General features: G+C 47.4%; 2 protein-coding genes across 14 annotated transcripts in view; both read left to right on the top strand.

The window, feature by feature from the left end:
• LOC120906580 (protein scalloped) overlaps positions 1–9,700 on the top strand; it is a 101,890-nt gene extending 92,190 nt beyond the window's left edge. For 12 of the 13 annotated variants that reach the window (XM_040318352.1, XM_040318353.1, XM_040318354.1 and 9 more), the window contains 5 exons: positions 6,242–6,372; positions 8,644–8,847; positions 8,930–9,153; positions 9,239–9,473; positions 9,562–9,675. In XM_040318352.1, the coding sequence (XP_040174286.1) occupies positions 6,242–6,372; positions 8,644–8,847; positions 8,930–9,153; positions 9,239–9,473; positions 9,562–9,675 (908 nt within the window). Of the gene's footprint in view, positions 1–6,241; positions 6,373–8,643; positions 8,848–8,929; positions 9,154–9,238; positions 9,474–9,561 lie in introns of all 13 variants that reach the window. The other variant, XM_040318347.1, reaches the window with a different exon arrangement.
• A 9,077-nt stretch (positions 9,701–18,777) lies between these two features.
• Positions 18,778–20,069, top strand: LOC120906583 (probable alpha-aspartyl dipeptidase). The gene is made up of 3 exons (XM_040318368.1): positions 18,778–18,956; positions 19,125–19,249; positions 19,319–20,069. The coding sequence occupies exons 2-3, from the start codon at positions 19,152–19,154 to the stop codon at positions 19,962–19,964; spliced, it is 744 nt and encodes a 247-aa protein (XP_040174302.1). The 5' UTR covers positions 18,778–18,956; positions 19,125–19,151; the 3' UTR covers positions 19,965–20,069.
• Positions 20,070–20,876: the final 807 nt, after the last annotated feature.

Raw genomic sequence — 20,876 nt, 5'->3', positions numbered from 1 at the left:
AGCACGGTGAAGACATGTCCCTACGCGTCATCGAACCGGCGATAATGAACAAACGCGCACAAAACACGTTGACTCAGCGCGGAGCGTTTTCATCTTGCGTAAGAACACGGTCCACGAGCGGTCCATTCGGTCGGTTTGTGGTTTTATGGTGTCGGGCCTACACTTCCACGTGTCGTGCGGGAAACGTTTAGAAGGAAGGTGCCGGTCGCGGCTTCGCAATGGGGATGAAATTAATTGCTCATAATGGTGTCATTCCGGGGCGCACTGTCCCAGGCAGGCATCCTTCTGCGAGGTACGGCTCTACTGGCCGCTCTAAAGGTGGCGTAATGATGAGAACCTCCCCCGTCCGTGCCGTGTGTACGGTAAAACAAACAGCAACCAACGGCACACAACATAATGCCAAAAAAACAAAAGTCGATAGTTGTTTTTTTTCCGCGTCAGGAGATGCTCGCCGTACGGCAGGTGCCGCCTTGCCGTGAAGCTGCAGTGATGGTGCATCGTACGCAATTTGCCGTAAAACGTGGCTGCACAGGATGCTGTTACTCCGATGGAGGGCAGTGATTGTGCACTTAATTTACGGCCATGTTCTGTCGGGCTTCTCCGTCGGCGAGAAGTGCATTATTGGGCGCGATCGTTGCGCCTGCCGGATGGCCGGTCGTTGTATTTGCACCGGAAAGGACTCGGAACAACCTATTCGCACCTGCTGAACCTTTTAGCTCGTTTTGGGTGTTGTAGGTCCCTCTTGTTTTTTTTTTTGGTTAGCCTTGCCGATTCCGGGGCCGTGATACGGACCAATTCTAATTGGATTGGAATTGCTTCACTCCTCTGTGCTGAACGACTGGGCGGGTTGATCCGGTATGCCAGCCAGCCAACGATGGGAGGAATTTCGAGCGAAGGTTGAATAATCACAGCGTCCTCCGGGCACGAACGGCTAGAACGGAATGATAAATTTCTTCCTGCGCGAACGTTTGATGATCTATAAAAGCGGGTCGATGTGCTGTTCAGTAGTGTATGAAAAAGGGTAACTAAATGACTATTAAAATGTCTCTACAAAGACCTGTATGTGTATATGTGTGTGTGTGAGAGAGAGAGAAAGAGAAAACAAGACAGAAAGAGACAGAAGAAACAAGAAAATATTTTGATGAAGCATATTCCCGTCCCGCCGCCAGTACCAGCCAGTACCCCGGCTGTTCTCCCATCGGCTCGAAACGTTCATTCTTCCTCGCGAAACAACAATCAGCGAAGAATGTGCCAACGTTAGCCTACCTTTCAGGCGCACATTGCGCGCCGCGGAGGCAACGGTTATCCGACATCGCCGGAAAATAGTTAAACCGGGCCCGGTGGGTAAAAAGGTGGGTAGCATTCTCGTGCGGCATAAAAAAGTGCTGTGTGTGCGTGTGTGAGGAAAAGCGCGGACTGCCGTCGACGATGAGACGATCTCGCAAAATTGTTCTTTGCCTCTCTTGGCTGCCAGCAACAGCAGCAGCAGCAGCAGCACCCAAATGCTTCGCATATTTTCGACGGCAAGGAAAAATTCCGCGCTATATTATTTATAATAAAATTTACAAACCCGCGCGCGCGACGGTTGCGTATATTCCCGCCCGCTACTTTTTCTGCCTCTTCCCCTTCCCAACCCTCTATGTACGCAGGGGAGGTGTTTTTTTTTATAGCCATCAACTGGCTGGAAGCGTTCCTTTTTTTGCTGCTCCGAGTTTATGCCCTGTCACCACAGTGTGTGTGTGCCGCAGGGGATATTCTACATCCAGGCGGCTCGTTCGGAGGGATGCACATCACTCAACGGTTCGGTGGCGGCCTCCAGCCTCTCGCTCTCTCTCCCCGATCTTTGATATGCGTAATATACTTGTGCCCGGTGGTGCCGTGTGGCTGCTGCTGGGCTTTCCCGGATTGAGATGTCGCTGTCACCACTGCAGCAGTAACAGCAGCAGCAGCAACCGTCGAGACACACCGTCGATTGACGATGCAAAATAAACTGTTCAATTTTTATCTGAACCTCCTTCCTCTGAACCATATAAGAGCCTCCAGGGGTATGGTGTGTTTGCTTGATAAAGTCAAGCGCCGGGTGCTTGCTGGTGTGATGAACTCGAGCATTTTCCTTACTGCGTCTAGCGCGTCTAACGCGTACGTGTTTGATCCTTGGAATGGCTGCTCGAATCCTCTCCTGCACGTCAACGCATCAAAGGGCTTGATCGATGTTATCGCGAATGTTTTCCTACCTGTCCGAACGATTTGCCTGTTTGCACCCGAGGGAGGAGTGGGCTAGGTGTGACTTCCATTTATCGCGCGCGATGGTTCGTGGTGCATCGTTGTAAAAGCACGTTTTACAGCCACGATTGAACCATCTCGCCGGTATTTCGTGCATAGCCACCGATTACGGTGAGGAAAATGGTGCCGTCATGTTTGTTTGATTTTGCTTTGTTGGTGTGCCTGGAACATGTGATGCTGCGCCGTGTCGCCCCCTCTGCACCTAAGCTCTCGTGTCTTTTTTTATAATTGTTATTGTTTGTACATGGGCATTGATTGTTGTCATCCGGTGTATTGATAGGTAAAGCTGGCAAAAATCCCCAGTAGACTCCAATTCGACTTTGAAAATTTTGGAACTGACTCCGGAAGGTATGTTCGCTCAGAATTATCCGGAGCCGTTTGGAATTGTCTGGAGTTCGCCTGAGTGGGCGGGTGTCTTCCGCAGTCAGGGCCATCCGGAGGCGTCCGGAGTCATTCGTAGTTGTACGGAGTTCGGAGTCATCCCGAATCGTCCGGAGTCATCCAGAGTCACCCAGAGTCATCCGAAGTCCTTCAGAGTCGTCATGAGTCGGCCGGAGTCTTCCGCAGTCAGGGTCATCCGGAGTCGTCCGGAGTCATCCAGAGTCACCCAGAGTCATCCGGATACCTCCGGAGTCGTCTTGAGCCGTCCGGAGTCAACTGGAGTCATCCTGAGGTGTCCAGAAGGTTCCGGAGACATTCTGAGGTGTTCGGAGTCATAATAAGTCATCCGGAGTAATTCGGAATTATCCGGAAGTGTCCTGAGTCTTCCGAAGATGACTGGAGTCGGAGTCGTCCGAAGTCGTTCGGAGTGATACAGAGTGATCCGGAGATGTTCGGAGGCACCCGGAGTTGGCTGGAGTCATCCGAAGGTGTCTTAAGTCATCTAAAGGTATCTGGAGTCATCCGAATATGTCTGGAGTCGGGAGGCGGCCGTTCCAATGTTTTAGTGGTCAGTCTTTTCATCTCTATCTCCGAAACCTGTTGACTCAGCGACAACATGAAATAAGAAAAGTAACACTCCACCAAATTAAATGTCTGTCCACAAACACATATCACTGACTGTCTTTGGGCGACTGCGACTCCAACCGACTCCAGACGACTTCCAATGACTCCGAACGACTCCGCACGACTTCGGGCAGAACTAATGGTTCCGATTTTGCTGGAATCGGAGTCGTGGGTACGCTCCAAACAGCACTCCGCTGATCCTGTATGTACCGTGTGTCGGTATTGGATATGTATTGTAGTTTTATTTGACTATCACTGGGATATGTTGGAAAGCTGCGATTGAAAATTGAATTGAGTGGAAATAATTTAATGCAAAGAAGAAGAAAAAACCACCTAAAGCTAGGCAATTAGCATCACAAACATTACTCGTTACTAAGATTAGCGCACAGAGCGTCTAATTTCACGCCCACTTGAACGCCGCAGTCTAGTTTGGGACCCGCGGTGCTTTCTTCAGGAAGATTACTTGTTCTTTCAACTGTTCTTGAAAATTTTCAAAAAATAACCAAAACAGTTGAAACATTCTCGATGGGTTTGGTTGTGCTCTCTGGCTTTCCCTCCCCCTGCCTGCGACACGCTTTGTCATCTGGCTTTATTTAATACTGCTTTCTGACGAGCGTATCAAACGCATTTCGTACCTCCACCATCACCCACCACCATGGACACCCTTGACTCTGTTGCACAGTTTTACAGGAAGAGGAATGAAAACCCGTAAATCATTCTGCCCTATTATTTGTGTGTGTGTGTGTTTGTGGCAACTTGCGCGGGAAGAAGATGCCATGTTGTAAAGGAAGGAACGTTGGGACGTTTTGTTGGTACGTTCGTTCGCACAGCCGGATAGATTCTTCGCCGTGCCCAGCCGCGTGCGAAGGAAAAGGTGAAGGAAAGGACAATAATTAAAATTAGAATATGCACACACACACACACACACACAACGCAGAGTTTTACGCTTGCCGGAAGATGTTGTAGACTTCCTTTACCCTCCCGGACCCAGGTTCGGAGATGGTTCAACCCGACGGTTCGTGGCCGCAGAACAGTAAAGCAGAATTGCTGGTGCAGTATATCCTGTCGCATTTGGGTGTTTTTTTGTTTGTCTGTGTGTGTGTGCTGATGGTGCCGTAGTACAGGTTCTTGCTGGTAGGTGTATGAATAAATATTACACCCGCTTTGGCTTTGCGGGGCGGTTCCAGCTACGCGTTGGCGAAGGTTACAATCTACAAGTAATTTCCCTGCGAGTTCCTCCTAGGAATAGGGCATTTTTATTTTTACTGATCACAACGACACAGACAATACTTGCAAACGCTTGCTAGAGGGCATCTTTTGGCAGCACGAGCTCCATGTACTCCACTGTCCGATCGCTTGCCTCACTGTCTTCTCTCCAACTCTCTCTTGCTACCAAAATGGCAGAAATGGGCAATAAATCTTCCCGGGAGGAACCGAAAAAACCGCTTCACTTTTGCCGAACGAGCGCGTGAGTGCTCCCTTTTGGTTGCAGGTCGCACTTAGTGTCGCGAGAACTTCTTGGTTTCCTTGCCACGGCACCCAAACCATTCCTTCTTGTATTTTAACCTTTTTTTGTTGCTCGGGAAGCTCTCCGCGTGCTTTCCCTGTTCCCTTTACACCTTCGAAAGTTACCCTCGAATCGTCGTGGCTGGAAGGTGTCTTTGTGTCTCCCGCCCCCCTCTTAAAATGGAATAAAACGGGCGAGGCGAGGGAGGGAAATAAAATTAACGGCGGAAAAATCAAGCACCTTTCAAGCAAATAATTTCTCCGACAACAAAGCGAAAGCGACGGGCGCTGTAGCAAAAAAGGTATATTACGACGGCCCTGGGGGGGTGGGGGGCAAACGGTGGTTTTGGTGAGTGTGTTTCAGTGTGTGTGTGTGTGCAGGATGAAATTACATCCTTGCTGCGTGTGCTGGTGCCAAACGGAGTAAACATTAATGATAAAAATAACAATAAAAGCCGGCGGATGGTTGCGCTGATGCGAAAATGTTTCGCGTGCGCCCAGTATCGTTGACTCCCACTCTCCGTAGGGGGGGGGATCTTTGGATGGTGAAAAGGTAAAGGGCACAATATCTCTCCGACACAAACCCGGTGGTGGCGCAACCCGGGAATCATTTTCAGGCGTGCGCGCGCTTTCCCCTTTTCGGAGCACCGCAGTGTCCAATTTCTGGCAGCCCGTCGTCTCTTGCAGTCTTCCCATCGGTAACAAAGAGCAACATTGCTGGTGGGATGGAGGGGATGGTGGGGGGGGGAACGTCTGAGGATGACGACTGAAGAAGGGAAGAAAAAAGCCCCGTGAATCTGCTGGGGAGAGAGGAGCAAGCGGAGCAAACTTTGGGCAGGAGAAAGGAATTTCGCTGCGAATGGGTACCAGAAATTAATTAGTAGTCGCTCTGCTACTACTGCTGCTGCTGCTCCCAAACGACCACCAGCGATGAAAGGCGAAAGGAACGAGGCGACGACTTCTCCCCTCCTCCGTGTCTCAACTCCCATTGCCAGTCCACGGCCAAGAAGCAGCTCTCGGTGTGGGTTAAGAACGAAACAGAAACTGTGGAAGGAGGACACATCTAATGTCAGCGGGAGAAGTCATTCATTCGAAAGCGGGCGAAGGGACAAATGGAATTCGGTGGAAGTTTTGAAGGATGCGGACGCGTCCAATAACGATGAAGAATGTCTTTCGTGCTAGTGGCGCGTCAGCTGAACGGCGGCGTAGCATCTCGGTTTTTTGGGATGAGAAGAATGCTTCTTGAAGGTAGCGCACGAAAGAGGCCTTGTTTTGATGCCACAATGATGAATGTGGGCCTGGACAAAGTCTTCATGGGGAAAGCAGCTGCCAAATGAAGGCACAAGTGCGCCTAGACAGGCATTCCATTTCCCCTTACGAATGCCTTACCAAGGACTACACTCTCTAATGATGCACATCCAATATCCTTTTCTCTCTCTCCCAACAGGTCGCAATGAACTGATCGCTCGCTACATCAAACTACGCACCGGCAAGACGAGAACCCGGAAGCAGGTCAGCTCGCATATACAAGTATTAGCCAGACGGAAGCTGCGCGAGTTCCAGGCCAAGATGAAAGTGGTAAGTAGCGGTGGTCTTGCTCTACGGAGAGGCCGTATGCGTATCCTCCCCTTGATTCTGTCAATTTACGAATTCAGCTGTTTGGAGAAGGGGTGTGGAAGCGTGCAGAGTGAAAGAGAGGCTAAAGGTGGAATTTCACACACGCACGCGTGCGATTACGTGCACAAGGGCAGTCACTAAGCCTCCACCGGACTCCAAGCTGGAAGACATGATGCGTGAAATTTCCTGAACTTTCCGAACTTTTCTGAAGTTCCTTGAATTTCCTTCCAAATTTGCTCTGTCTTTGTATCATCTCTCGTGCGTTATCTTCGTCTTCATCTATTTCATTTTATTTTTCTTTCTATTCCTTCTCTACGTGTGTATGTGTCTGTCTCTCTCTCTGTGTGTGTGTGTGTGTGTGTGTGTGTGTGCGTGTGTGAATGCGTGGGTGTGCTGGTGTTGTTATTTCTTTCTTTCTTTTTCTCTCTCTCTTTTTCCCCCACACACCACCCTGCTGCACTTATCAAATCCCATTGTCCATCGTATCCATCCTTAGAATCACCCGCTGATGGGTGTGAAGGAGAAAGTCTTCCCGACCAACATGACCGGCATGAGCAGTGCCCAGATCGTGACGATGGCTGCAGCGAAAGGTCGCCTTCCCTTAGCCAATCCTTCTTACCACCACCACCACCACCACCACCAACAACAGCAACACCATCTTCCGTACCACCATCACCATCCTAGTGCTGCTGGTGTAAGCGTACCTTTTCTCTCTTTCGCTTGTTTTTTGGGTGCCCTACCTTTCATGGCAAAAGTGGTTTGTCCAGGCGCTTGTTTGTCCTGCTTCTGTTCTGGCTTTGTGCAGTGGAATTGCTTAGAGTTTGCTGCCGATGCTGCCTCTTGCCGGCACTAACCGTATGTGTGTGTGTGTATGTGTGTGTGTGGTTGGCTGTGCAGCTGTACTAATGAGATCTCCGCTACTCTGACAGCTTAGTGCATATGACAATGCAAAGGGTACTTTGAATGAGATCGGCAAGGCCCATTCTCCGACTCTGGCATATAACAAAGGTCAATAAAGATGTGCTGCTCATGTTCCAGATGATGCCGATGTCCTAATGCCTAATTCTTCCACGGAACCTTTAAGATGTCTCCCTGAGTGAAACTGAGGCATGAAATCTTTGTGTCTGAGCTAGAGAGTTGTTACTTGTAGTACGTTATATTTAGGATCTTTAGGAGCTCGATAGATCTTGAGTCGCTAGCAGCTTTAACCTAAATCCTAAACTCACTTCAAATGAATTGGAATCATTCTACTACGATGTCTATAAATAACGCAGCGTGTGTGAAGCTGAGGCATGAAATCTGTGTGTCTGAGCTTGAGAATCGTTACTTCCAGTACATTATGTTTAGGATATTTAGGAGCTCGACGGATCTATCGTTGATAGCAGCAGGAATCTAAATCTTAAACTCACTCCAAATAAATTAGAATCATGCTACTAGGATGTAGAAGCTGAAGCATGAGATCTTTGTGTTTGAGCTTGAGAATCGTAGCTTCCAGTTCAGTTCTTCAAGGTCTCGACAGATATAGAGTCGCTAGCAACTGGAATCGAAATCCTAAACGCACTCTACATGAATTGGAATCATTTTACTACGATGTGGATGCTGAAGCATGAGATCTTTGTGTCTGAGGTTGAGAATCGTTACTTGCAGTACATTATGTTTAGGATCTTAAGGATCTCGAGAGATCTGGCGTCGCTAGCAACTAGAATCTAAATCCTAAACGCACTCCAAATGAATTGAAATCATTCTACTATGATGTAGAAGCTGAAGCATGAGAGCTTTGTGTCTGAGTTTGAGAATCGTACCTTCCAGTTCGATTTGTTTAGGATCTTTAGGATCTTGATAGATTTAGAGTCGTTGGCAGCAGGAATATAAATCCTAAACGCACTCCACATGAATTGGAATCATTGTACTAGGATGTAGATGTTGAAGCATGATATCTTTGTGTGTGAGATTGAGAGTCGTTACTTCCAATACATTATGTTAGGGATTTTTAGGAGCTCGACAGATCTAGCGTCGCTAGCAGCTGGAATCTAAATCCTTGATAAACTCACTCTCCCACACGACGCACGTTTGTCCTGTGGGAACGCTTCCAACGCTTCGAATCCGCTCCGAGAGCTGCACTACCCCTTGTATTCTGCCCGACCGTCGTCTAGTTGTTTTTTTTATTGCTGTATACGTCAATGATACTCATCCTGTACCATTTCTTTCTTTTCTGTTCTGCCTCCCGCGTAGCAATTCTGGCAGCCGGGCCTGCAGCCGAGCACCTCCCAGGACGTGAAACCGTTCGCCCAGCCCGGCTACCCGATGAAGACGGCGACCGCCGTCTCGGAAGGCGCCCTGCAGCCCGCCCACCCGTGGGAGGGGCGCGCAATCGCGACGCACAAGTTCCGCCTGGTCGAGTACAGCGCCTATCTGGAGCTGCGTGCCGAAGAAACGGTAAGTTAGCCAGTGGCAGGGGCACCGCTGACCGATTCGATGTTGTAACCGTGGTTTCCTCCATCCCATGCCTCGTTCCCAGTATCACAAGCACCTGTTCGTGCACATAGCGGACACGCCCGCCAACCCGCTGCTGGAGTCGGTGGAGGTGAAGGAGATCTACGACAAGTTCCCGCAAAAGTCCGGCGGGCTCAAGGAGCTGTACGAGAAGGGTCCGAGCAATGCGTTCTTCCTGGTGAAGTTTTGGGCGGACCTGAACACGAACATCGCGAACGATGCGGGCGCGTTCTACGGCGTCAGCAGTCAGTAAGTATCATCAAGGCGTAGTGGCGTTTGCGGCGATAGCATCTTCTCACCAAACTATCTTCCTGCGCACACCCATTCTTTGCAGCTACGAGAGCAACGACAACATGGTGATCACCTGCTCGACCAAGGTGTGCTCTTTCGGCAAGCAGGTGGTGGAGAAGGTGGAAACGGAATACTCCCGCATCGAGAACGGTCGCTACGTGTACCGGATCAGCCGGTCGCCAATGTGCGACTACATGATCAACTTCATCAACAAGCTGAAGCACCTTCCCGAGAAGTACATGATGAACAGCGTGCTGGAGAACTTCACCATCCTGCAGGTGCGTAGATCCTACCAGATCCTGCTAGAAAAGAAACGGGAGTGTTGTTGGAATTGAGTTTGATCCGCGTTTGTTTGTTTGTTTGCAGGTTATATCCAACAAAGACACGGACGAGACGCTCCTGTGCGTGGCGTTCGTGTTCGAGGTGTCGACCTCCGAGCACGGTGCGCAGCACCATATCTATCGCCTGGTGAAGGAATAGCAGCAGCAGCAGCACTACCAACACCAGCAGCAAGATATCCATCACCGCGTGCACCATAGACTACTAGACCACACCAGCGACAGCATTCTCCTGAGCAATCCGAACCTTCTTGCCGCCGGCGACTACCCCAGCCACAATAACAACAGCAGCGACGGCGGCAGCAGCGACCGTCCGGCCACCACCAACAGCACCAATCAAGACCCGGGCCACCTGCAGCAAACGGGGGCAGCAGAGGCCCCTGTACCACCGCCGGCACCACCACCACCACCACCACCACCGATCGTCGATTTGCCGAGCTGTTTGGTCGAGCAGCAGACGGCGGCTGCACTGCTGCCACAGTCAACCACCCCCCATCAACCGGCGACGAACCGCGAACCACCAGCACTGGGAGTGGTCAGAACCGAGCCGACGACACCCACGGCCAGCCCGGAGGAGCTGGTCCGTTGCACCGGCGACCAGCAGCAGCAACAGCGGCAACCTGTCAAGCAGGAGTATCTCGGGCTGGACCCGCCCGACTACGGCCAGCTGCTGGAGGTGGACGCGAAACGGGCCTCCCAGCAGCTGCTGCTGCTGCAGCACCGTCCCGCCCTACACCAGCTGCTGCGCGACTAGAGCACAACACACACACCGACACGCATCGTGTATACGAGACGCGCATCTATACACACACACATACACGAGACACCTGGGCAATAAGTGCGTGTGTGGGTGTTTTGATTGTATTTAATTTTATTTGTTTGCTTTTTTTTAGAAAAGGATGTGCGTGTTGGCAAACACTAAAGCAAACAAAACAAAAACATAAATGCACACACACAAAAGTAACATTTAAGGTGGATATATTTAAAGCAAAGAAAAGAAGAGAGAGAAAAGAAAACAGTGCCTATAATAGTAGCAAGTGCGAGCAGCAATGTGAGTGAGGGAGAGTTAAGAAAACAAGCGCGAGAATGTCAAATGTGCGAACGAAGAGAGCAGAGAAGGAGGGGGAAAATCAGAAACAAAAAAAAACAAACAAAAATCATTTCAAATGTACGATGTAAAGAGAGCGATTTGGGATTGATGCCGAGAGAGCGAGAGAGAGAGATAGAGAGAGAGAGAGCAAACATTGCACGTGGAACAACAAAACGATCGTTTCGGTTGCTGTCGCTCTTACTCTATACACGCTGAGGTGTTAGTATTATTAGCCGTACCCGGGAGTGGCCGTTCTGCTGCAGTCGCGAGTTACGGACCCACGCTGCGACCCGCCAGTCATATTTTGTCTGGAAAAAAATTGAAAACCCTGGGCGCTGAAAAAATCGTTGTAAAAAATACGATTTTTTTAAGAAGAGGTTTGCTCGGATTATGATTACATTTTGTTTTTAAATGAAACCCAACCCAAACCCTTGTGGAGGAAGTTAAAGTTGGTTACAGGGTTTTCCAATGGTTCTCATAGTTGACGGACACTTCATTGGCTCTTTCTCATGGGAAGTGAACTTCAAATGTTGGAAATTAAACTCTATGGCACCCTTTTTGGACAGGCTTGTTGGAAATTTCTATTGGATCTGTCCAACAAGCATGCTATAGGGTCCAATTCCCGGTACATTAAGTTCATTTCACGTATGAAACAGTCAATAAAGTGTCCTACAGCTATGAGAACTCCTAGAAAACCCTGTAAAGCTTTTGGTTTTTAGTTTTTGCGAATGAAATGGTTTTTGGGGATGCTGCCGGGAAAGGAAATGATGTCGTCGGCGTGCGTAACAAACAAAAGCGAAGGTCTAGGTGCGCTGTCCGGTGCTTGCAGGCGCAGCGCTGCAAGTGAATTGCTTGTAAATAGTAACTACTATTTTTTTTATTAAATACATTTCTTCCCCATTCCCCTATACCACTGGTTCCCGCGCCCTTCTGTATCGACCAACAGTTTTGTTTTTAAATTTCTTGCTAAAATTGGATCTGTTTGAGATTAGCATTAGCAAAGTAAGTGTGTGGTTGGCTAAGGCTAAGGTTGTAATATTAGTAGGTAAAGCTTTGCTGTCCCCATCCGCCCCTCACCCCTCTCCTCTAGCGATTAAAACGAAAGAGTAGGAGGTAAAGGTGGAGGGAGCGAGAGCCAGAGAGGGAGAGAGGATGAGGGAAAATGTAAAATCGGTGGGAAAAGGGGTAGAGAAACGGTCACCAAAAGTGGCAAAAAAGTGACAATATTACCCTACCATCCCGCTCCCCTGTTTCCCCACAGGCCATGAATGTGTGTGTCTGCGACTGTGAATGTATGTGTGTGTGTGCGCAGGATAGATAAACAAAACCATTTAATGTGAGAAATTTGTGGTATAAAAAACACTATCACACACATATGGACACATGTGTGCACGAACACACCCACACACACTGACAATTATATTCATGTACAAACAAGCCACAAACAAACATACAAAAGAAGAAGAAAAAAGGAAGTAGAAGAAGAAGGAAACAACAGGAGAAGCATATTAGCATAAGCTATGAGCGTGTCCGTGTGTGTTGGTGGGTGGTGCTTGTGCAGGATTGGTGAACGAAACAAAATAACAGATGGGAAAAAAACAAAAATTAAATCCTCTCTTAAAACAAAGCAATACACATACACACACAGTGCTGCAAAATGTCACTGTCAATGTCATAACAAAATCTGACTGAAACAAAATCCATGTCAGCGTCACGTACTCAATTGTGATATTCAGAGGTGATACTCAAAACGGTTGGTGTGATCAATGCATGCTTCGTGACATTTTGTGCGACCAACGCGTGGTCAGTCACTAAATCACGACATCATTTTACTGTGATCAGTTGTGCGAAATGTCACTGACATAGTCATGAAAAATTTCGGCTGAAACAGAGTAATTGCAGCGTCATGAGCCCTACTGTGGTGATCAGAGGTGAGACTCAAACAGTTGTTGTGACCATCACATGCTTGGTGCAACATTGTGTGCAACCAACTCTTGCTCAGGCTCTTGGTCTTGACATTTTCAGTCGGTGATCATCGCGATAGTCATGAGAGATAAGCGATGCGTACGAGTGGTTCCAAGCAACAAAACGAGCATGATTTCTCGCTCTGTTTGACCCGACAAAACAATCAAAGCAGAGAATTTTGCTGCTTGTTCCTAGTACACGCCAAGTATATTCCAAGAATGTCGTGATTATCACCGACAGAAAATGTCATGACCAAGTGAGTGACCAAGAGTTGGGTGCTGAACAAAATGGCATCAAACATGTGATTGATCCATCAACTGTTTGAGACTCACCGCTGATCATCTCAGTTGTGTACGTGAGCTGATTTGAGCTTCGTTTCAGTCATGAGTGTCGGTGGCTGAAACAATTGGCATTTGGCAGTACTGTTCACAGCCAGAAAAAAAGCCATGATTATGCTTGCGCCGGTATTAAGCTAAGCTAGTCAGTCTGAGTGTCGCGTTCGGCATGTCATGACGCACTTTCATTGAGTATCAGCAATGAGCATCAAGCCACCACGGATATGTTCATCATCTTCGTTGGTGAAAATCTGGTGATGCTCATGACATATTGCAGCACTGCACACACACATACACACATACACATCTCTTTTCGGGACTCCATAGCGTTGGACAGATGTTGGCAAGTGTCATTGGGCTCTTCTAGAAGAACAGCACACAATATTACGCGTTGATCCGCACAGTCCGCAGTATCACCACCCACCCCCCGGACTCACCCACACAACGCCATTGCGTTCGTTCTATTATAATTTATTGTAATTCTTAACCCCTTTTTTCTTTAGTCGTGTAAGTCGCCGCCGTAAAGACGCGAGAAAATTGGAGTTTGTTTTGCTTCCTTTAAAAAAAACATCTAATTGTACGTTGTTGTAGCTGCAACAAAACAAGCACACAAACACACACAAAATGGAAAGATGTGTTAGTGCTCGTGTGTGTGACGCCTTTCACCCCCAAGACACAAAGTCGCAACGTGCGTCCAAAGTAGAAACGATTTAAACCGCATAATTTCAAAAATTGATATTTACAAGCAAACGAGACTCACAATAGTAGGCCAGATGTATTGCCCTTCCACGCACACACATACACACACACACACACACCTTTGAATTAGAGTGACAACGCGCGGCACCAAGGGCACGTTTATAGGTTTTAGTTTTGTTTTATTTTATTTTTATCGGCGGGGGCAGCAGGACGTAATCTTTGTATTATATAATGACTTGTTCGCGCAATCAGCGCGTGTAGGCGAGGGGAAGGGGGGCGCGTCGGAAGTAAACATAGAAAGCATAACAGACGAAACAAGAAAGAGAAACAGAGAGAGAGGAAAAGAAGAAAGCGAAGAGAACAAGAGAGAAAACGGGGAACAACACGGGAGGAGATTTTGCAGTAGCCATTCGTTTTTTTATTATTATTTTCATATACATATTTTTTTGTTTGTTTTTTTTTAATGTTATTGTAAATCGTAAGTCAAATCAAAAAATGAATTCGCTTTGATCTCCCATTTTGAGTAAGGCTTCACGCAAGAGTTAAATAATTAATTTTAAACACAAAGCAATGTGTGCGAGGCGCGTGTACGAAAGCCCCGATACAGGAGGGAAAAAGGAGCTTCCTTTGTGTGTGTGTGTGTGTTGCTTTTTTTCTTGCTTCTCTCTACATGTCTTTTACTGTTCTTTACTCCCTCCCATTCACGTTTCTTGCTGCATCTATGTAATGAACAAAAATCAAAGCAGCAACCTTCATACTTTTGCAAAACAAAAAAACAAAAACAACCTCTTAAAAATTCTTTAGCGTTCCATAGTCGGCGGTCTTCTGTGAAGACTGCACACACACACACAAACAAACCTTGAATACTGTTGCCTTCTATTTTTTTTGCTGCTTTCCTTTTTGTGTTTAAGGAAAAGCTGTCTGACCACGATCACCTGCTACCACCCCGACCAAACCTTTTTCTTTTTTCTTATTTGGCGCATCAACCTTATCAGTCAGTCAAGGGAGCATTTCCCTTTTTCGTCGGGAAAGTAATCCAGCCACTGGTTAGCAAAACTGAGAGATTAGAGAGCAAAAGAAAGAAAATGAGAGAGAGAGAAAAAAAGAGTTAAAAGAGAGAGAGAGAGAGAGCGAGAGAGAGAGAGAGAGAGAGAGAGAGCGAGAGTAGCCGCATACTATGGGGGAGCTACTATGCATTACTAAAAAACAAAACAAAACAACCAACCTGTAAATAGTTTACTTTTCGACTGTTTTGGCACCGTTTCGGAGTTTGGTGCAGCAGAGCTCGTGGATGGGAATGGGGGGGGGGGAGGGAAGAGGGTGGTTTAAAACAAAAAAAAGATAGATAGAGAGAGAGAGAGGAGGAGAAATTTATGTTCGCGGAGTGGCGCCTATCAATAATAGCATACCTTAGTAATACTAGTAATAACCGTCTTGCTGCAGCGTTTAAAAAAGAGTTGCGGCTGGCAGCACAGTCCGCGGCGTATGTTTTAGCTAAACTAAAAAGGAAAAGGGGGCAAAACCCCACAAAAGGGCACGATCCCACACACACACACGCACACAGAGACAGAAAGGGAAGGGAGTGAGAGAGAAAGAGAGAGAGAGAAAGAGAGAGAGAGAGAGAGAGACAAAGGCAAAGGAATTAATGTACCATTTAAGCGGATCTGTAAGTGTAACTCTCATGCGCGAGGAAATTACGAACTATATATTAATAAAATATATGTATATGTATATGTAAGCCTCTCTCTCTCTCTCTCTATCTCTCTCTCTCTCTCTCTCTGTATAGGTCGCGCGTGTGTGTGTGTGTGTGCATAAGAATTTAGTAGCGAAGGCAGGAATTTACTAAAACTAGAAGTAAAGCTAGGGTTAGGTTTTTTTTTCTTTTTTTTTTTTGGAGAGAAATGGAAGTAGCAGAACCTGCTCACAGGCAACCAGCAGCCACGTGTTTTTAAGTGGATGCGTTCGTGTGTGTTTATGTGCGTGTGGGTTTGTGTGATGTAGCCAAGATGCATCCAAATTTGTATTTCTGTAAGATTTGCATTGATTTAGTACGTTAAATACAAACAAACAAAACACATACACGCACATGCACACAAACGCATATCCGCGCCGCGTACACGTGGTACATATAGGTTAGTTTTCTTTCCCTTCTTCTTCTTCTTCTTCATCATCTTCCTCTATCTTATCTTCCCTAAGTTTATGTCTTCTATTAAAATAGTTTTTTTGCTCCTGTAACGCCACCACTTTGGAAGTCCCCCCCTCTCCGCCCTTTCCCCTCTTATGTATAGAATTACTAACGTAAAAGTTCGAAGCAACAAAATAACATACAAGCAAGGGTGAGAATGGCGTTGATTTCCCTTTTCTTCAAGAAACACAGTAATCACCGTCCTTTAGTGCGCTTGTGTGTGTGGGTGAATGTGTGCGTGCGTGTAGCGCTTTCCAGATCACCCCCCCCCACCTCCTCCTTCCACCTGTAAGCCATATCAACGGATGGGAAGATTGGACGAGGGTTGGGGGATTTTTCGCGATCGATTCGGAATTTTCCTCTTCTTCTTCTTATTTGCGCAACGACAACTACTACGCGATTAGGCCCGGCCTGTACAAGGCTTTCGAGACTAATTTAGCTACCCGCAATCGTAGCGGAGCGGGGAACCGTTCCATATGAGGATTGAACCCACGGCGGGTACGTTATTAGGTCGTGCGAGTTGACGACTGTACCACAAGAATTGCCAGCACAGCTGAGCATTGTACCAAGACACTAAGCTACTAGAAAGAAACGCTCAACACTTGCACACACACACCACACACACAATCACACGCGTATGCACCTGCGTTACAGAAAGACTATGCAAAAGCCCGCGTTAGGTACGTTTCGTTTTTCCTTCATCCTTCTTTTTTTCGTAATCGGTAAGGCAGGTTGCTACTACAACAACTACTACTATGACTACACTCGGTAGGCAAGCGGGGCAGTAATGTGAAGCGGAGAAGTAGGGAAAGCAAGAAGAAAGAGAGCGAGCGAGCTAGGGAAGAAAAACAGCGATATTGGTGAGAATTAAAGTTAAATTTTAAACAGTTAAGTAAAACAAATGCGAAAATCCGATGGAAAAAAGGCAAATAAAAGTTGATAAATCCAAGCGTGTTTCGGAGGTTTTTTCTTGAAATTTTCTTGAAGCGTGTTTCGGAAGTTTATATGTTTGAAGAGGGTTTGGTCCTCTTAGGATCTGAGGTTTTTGTGTGTGTATGTACCTCTGGAGATTGATTTGTTGTTGTTCTTTACTTGAAAACCTAATAATAGATATCTATAGCCTTATCGCATATCGAGTCAATTTCAGTTGGATCTATTGCAGACATCCCATGACGATGAGTCTATGGGGGGGTTCACATTATACAAGCATTTTTGATAGGGTCGTGAACTTCTCTTGTCATTTCTTATAATTAGATCTAACACTTGTGGTTTGCTCTTGATATGACCGCTATCATATTGGGGTCCGAAGCTGTCAAGACGACTGTGAAGTAGGATACCCAAAACGCGAATGTCAAATCAGTCCTTTCTAGAGTTTGGTTGTCTATGCTGCAATTAAAGGTTGACAATAGTTTAGTCCTAGCAAAACCACATAATACGTAATTTATCAACGCATAATGATAGCGCATTATCAAGACACCGTGAGAGACCTTGCTGGAGGCACATGCAGCCTTGAAAATCCTTCACCGTAGCGAAGATTTAACATCGTCTGTTAAGAGTAAAACTTCTTATTAAGACATCATACGTATGACGTCACTGATGTATAGTAGAAACAGGATTTACATCGGCGCAATTTGGAGATGCATCGTATCTACTGAGGCTCCATAGTCAGTTGAGGCAAGTACTGGAAGCTTTCAAGAACCCTAAAAATGTTTGATATAGGGGTGCGTACTGAAGAATTTCATCGTGGAGTAGCTTCCGTGGAGTGGCTGTGAACACGCCTACGAAGACTACAAGACAGATGATCTTACAAAGACCTGTATAACGGAACCTCTCAGCCCGTCCAAGTACTTTGCGGCTCTCCACCGAAAATGGAGGACGGTATGGTAGGGTACAACGCTGAGCTGTGCCAAGATAGCGTGGATGCGTCGTGTAGTTTTGTGGCCAAAGAAATGAACCAAACCGCAAGCTATCAGTCACCCAAAAGCGACTGACGCTGAAAGATAAAACAAACAAAACTGTGAATCCCCATCCCAAACTTTCTTCCTGAGTCCTGTTCTTCTAGTAAACAAAAATCCCCATTTAAAACAAACCACTCGGAAGCCAGTCTGTGGTTTGATAAGCGCTGTACAACTGCCTGTAAATTAGTGATGGGTAAAGTTGGCAAAAATCTGAAGTTGGACTACGATCCGATTCCGAGCGGAATCGACTCCTGAAGGTAGGTCCACGCAGCATTATCCGGAGTCGCTCGGAATCGTCCGGAATTGTCCGGAATCGCCCGGAGTCAGCTGAAGTCGTTGGGAGTCGTTCGGTGTCAGAGTCGGTGAGAGTCGGAGTCATCCGGAATCAGTTGGAGTCAAAGTCGTCCGGTGTTGGCCAGAGTCGGCCTTCGAAACAAAGGCCAATATACGAATTTTACGCGCAAAATGAAAGACAAAAAACACAACGAAATGAAATGCCTGATCACAAGCACATTGCACTGGACGGATTCTGTGGACTCCGATCCATTCTGGACGACTCCGAATGACTCCAACCACGGTGAACTCCAACTCCTAGCGACTCTGACGACTCCGAGTGGAACTAGTGGTTCGGCTTTTGCCGGAGTCGTATTCGGACTCAAAAGAGCACATCACTACTGTAAATTCTATTTAAATGCGTCACTTGCGTACCGTCACAGTGCCAGACCACGCTCTAACCTCAAACATCAACGCCAGCCCGTTGAAAAGGTAAGGTCCCGCAAAAAAAAACTGAAGAAATTTCAGGCACTTTATGTGTGATTTTTTACAACACCAGCACATCACCATCATACAATCACACCATCAAATATCAAAAAGAAAGTGACGTCACTGCTCTCCGCCTAATAAGGCCTTAATAGACCTTGCCGAGGCCTCACTGACAGCCGGGTGGGCGTCCATTGGGTGCGCTTCTGGTTGGATCTTTTGTTTCCATCCGTCAGCTGATCGGGCGTCGACCATTGCGGTGCATTGTTGTTTAGCCTGCCCGTTTCTGAGTGTGTGTGTGTGTGTGTGTGTGCAGTGTCTTGTTGGGTACGCACTGGCGCGCGAAACAAAAGCCCGAGACTGATTAGATTAGACAACACATACCTCATCCATTTCTCTATTGGCAGATATACCCACGCCAAGGTGGCGAAGGTAGGTGGTGGTCGTCGATCGTCGAGCGAGAGCTTAAATATAGAGTGGCTGATAAAGGGCAGCCATCGCGCACTTGAAGTGTGCCATTGCGTCGTGTTGGCGTGATACAGTGAACGATATTTTAATTTCGATTTCTACTCGGTTCCACTGCGGTGATCGGCATTCCAGCAAGCGTTCATCTCCACCGTCGGCAGGATGGGCAAGCGGCAACTGTTACTGATGTCGTCCTCGGCGGTGCACGGATTCGGATACCTCGAGCATGCCGAATCGGATCTGACCAGCTTTTTGAAGCAGTAAGTCGGCAGGAAACACTGTGCTCGCCACACTCTTCACACACACCACGGTTTTTGTTTTCTTTGTAGCAACAGCGTGCAGGAGGTGCTGTTCGTGCCGTACGCCCTCACCGACCACGACGGGTACACCGAGCGGGTCGGCAGCGTGCTGCGCAAGCTCGGCTTCGGCTGCACCGGCATACACACCGCGCCGGATCCGGTCCGGGCGGTGCAGACCGCCCAGGCGATCTACATCGGCGGCGGCAACACGTTCCTGCTGCTCGACACGCTCTACCGGCGGCAGCTGGTGGGACCGATCCGCGAGCGCGTCCTGCACCACGGCGTACCGTACGTCGGCAGCTCGGCCGGCACGAACGTGGCGACACGCACCATCCAGACGACGAACGATATGCCGATCGTGCAGCCGGCCAGCTTCGAGGCGCTCGCGCTCGTCCCGTTCAACATTAACCCGCACTACCTCGACCCGGAACCGAACGGCACGCACAAGGGCGAGACGCGCCCGGAGCGCATCAACCAGTTTCACGAGCTGAACGCGGCACCGGTGCTCGGGCTGGCCGAGGGTACCGCCCTGTTCGTGGACGGTGATCGGGCCACGCTAATCGGGCCGCAGCCGGCCGTACCCGGCACACCGTACGATGCGCGCCTGTTCCGCAAGGGCGAGGAGTCGGTGCTGTACAAGGTCGGCAGTGATTTGAGCTTTTTGCTGCGCGAGTGAGCGGAAGACGGATGCAGGTTGAAAATGGGCTTGTGCGGGAAAGAAGCAATAAAAAGGCGCAAATAAATTTGAAACATCCCTTTTACTCTTACGAGTACGCCGAAATTAATGGCCTGTGAAATCAATACACATTCTGGTTCAAGAACTGCACTTGACCTAATGCTGGTTCTAGATCTGATACTGAACCTATACTGGTCCTGGAACCGATACTGAACTCATACCGGTGAAGGAATCAATACTGAGCATATCTGTCTAAGAAATGAGTATGAACCCATATCTGCCCTGGAACTTATCAAGAAACCATTCCGATCTGGGAAACATTCATGGACCCCTGCTGATTTTGGCACTGATCATGAACCCATACCGGCCCTAGAACCAATCACAAACCCATACCAGTCCTGAAACCTATCAAGAATCCGTACCTGCCGTGGAACCTATTGTAATTGATTATTATTATTGAACTGTTCATTTCTGTTCTGTTCTTTTCTGATGTAATAACATTGCATATTATTGGATCTGTTCTGAATACTATTGCTATAATTGTATTCGCGATTATTATATCCTTGATTAACTTGACTCTGACTACTACAATTCTTTAACTGATGGTGGCGTTTGTAGAAACTGAAGTTGTTATTATTTCTATAACTATAGTTGTTGGGTGTTGTTTGAGTAGTTAATGATTGATTCAAATTTGGAAAAATTTGGTAATTAAGCTGGTTGTTTCTTTGCGGGTATTCATGGTTTAGACTATAGCCATGTGTGTTAAATTGATAACTATTTTTATTTATTTCCTCGCATTCATTTTCCAATACCTTTTGAGTTGCATCTGTTATCGTAGAGAAAGTACCAATCTTCAAGATCATTTTGGTTTCTTCATTTGAAATCTTTTGTTTTAGAGTTTCTATCCCTTGT

This window comes from Anopheles arabiensis, chromosome X (assembly GCF_016920715.1).
Source record: "Anopheles arabiensis isolate DONGOLA chromosome X, AaraD3, whole genome shotgun sequence".
NCBI classification, from domain to species: domain Eukaryota; kingdom Metazoa; phylum Arthropoda; class Insecta; order Diptera; family Culicidae; genus Anopheles; species Anopheles arabiensis.
The sequence above is the reverse complement of the archived record's forward strand: the minus strand, read 5'-3'. Positions and strand labels throughout refer to the sequence as shown.

What these genes read in the sequence shown, in the direction of transcription:
- LOC120906583 (XM_040318368.1), top strand. Translation starts at nt 19,152, where the DNA reads ATGGGCAAGCGGCAACTGTTACTGATGTCGTCCTCGGCGGTGCACGGA. An exon ending in CTGACCAGCTTTTTGAAGCA is followed by an intron (nt 19,250 to 19,318) that starts GTAAGTCGGCAG and finishes TTTTCTTTGTAG; the next exon opens with CAACAGCGTGCAGGAGGTGC.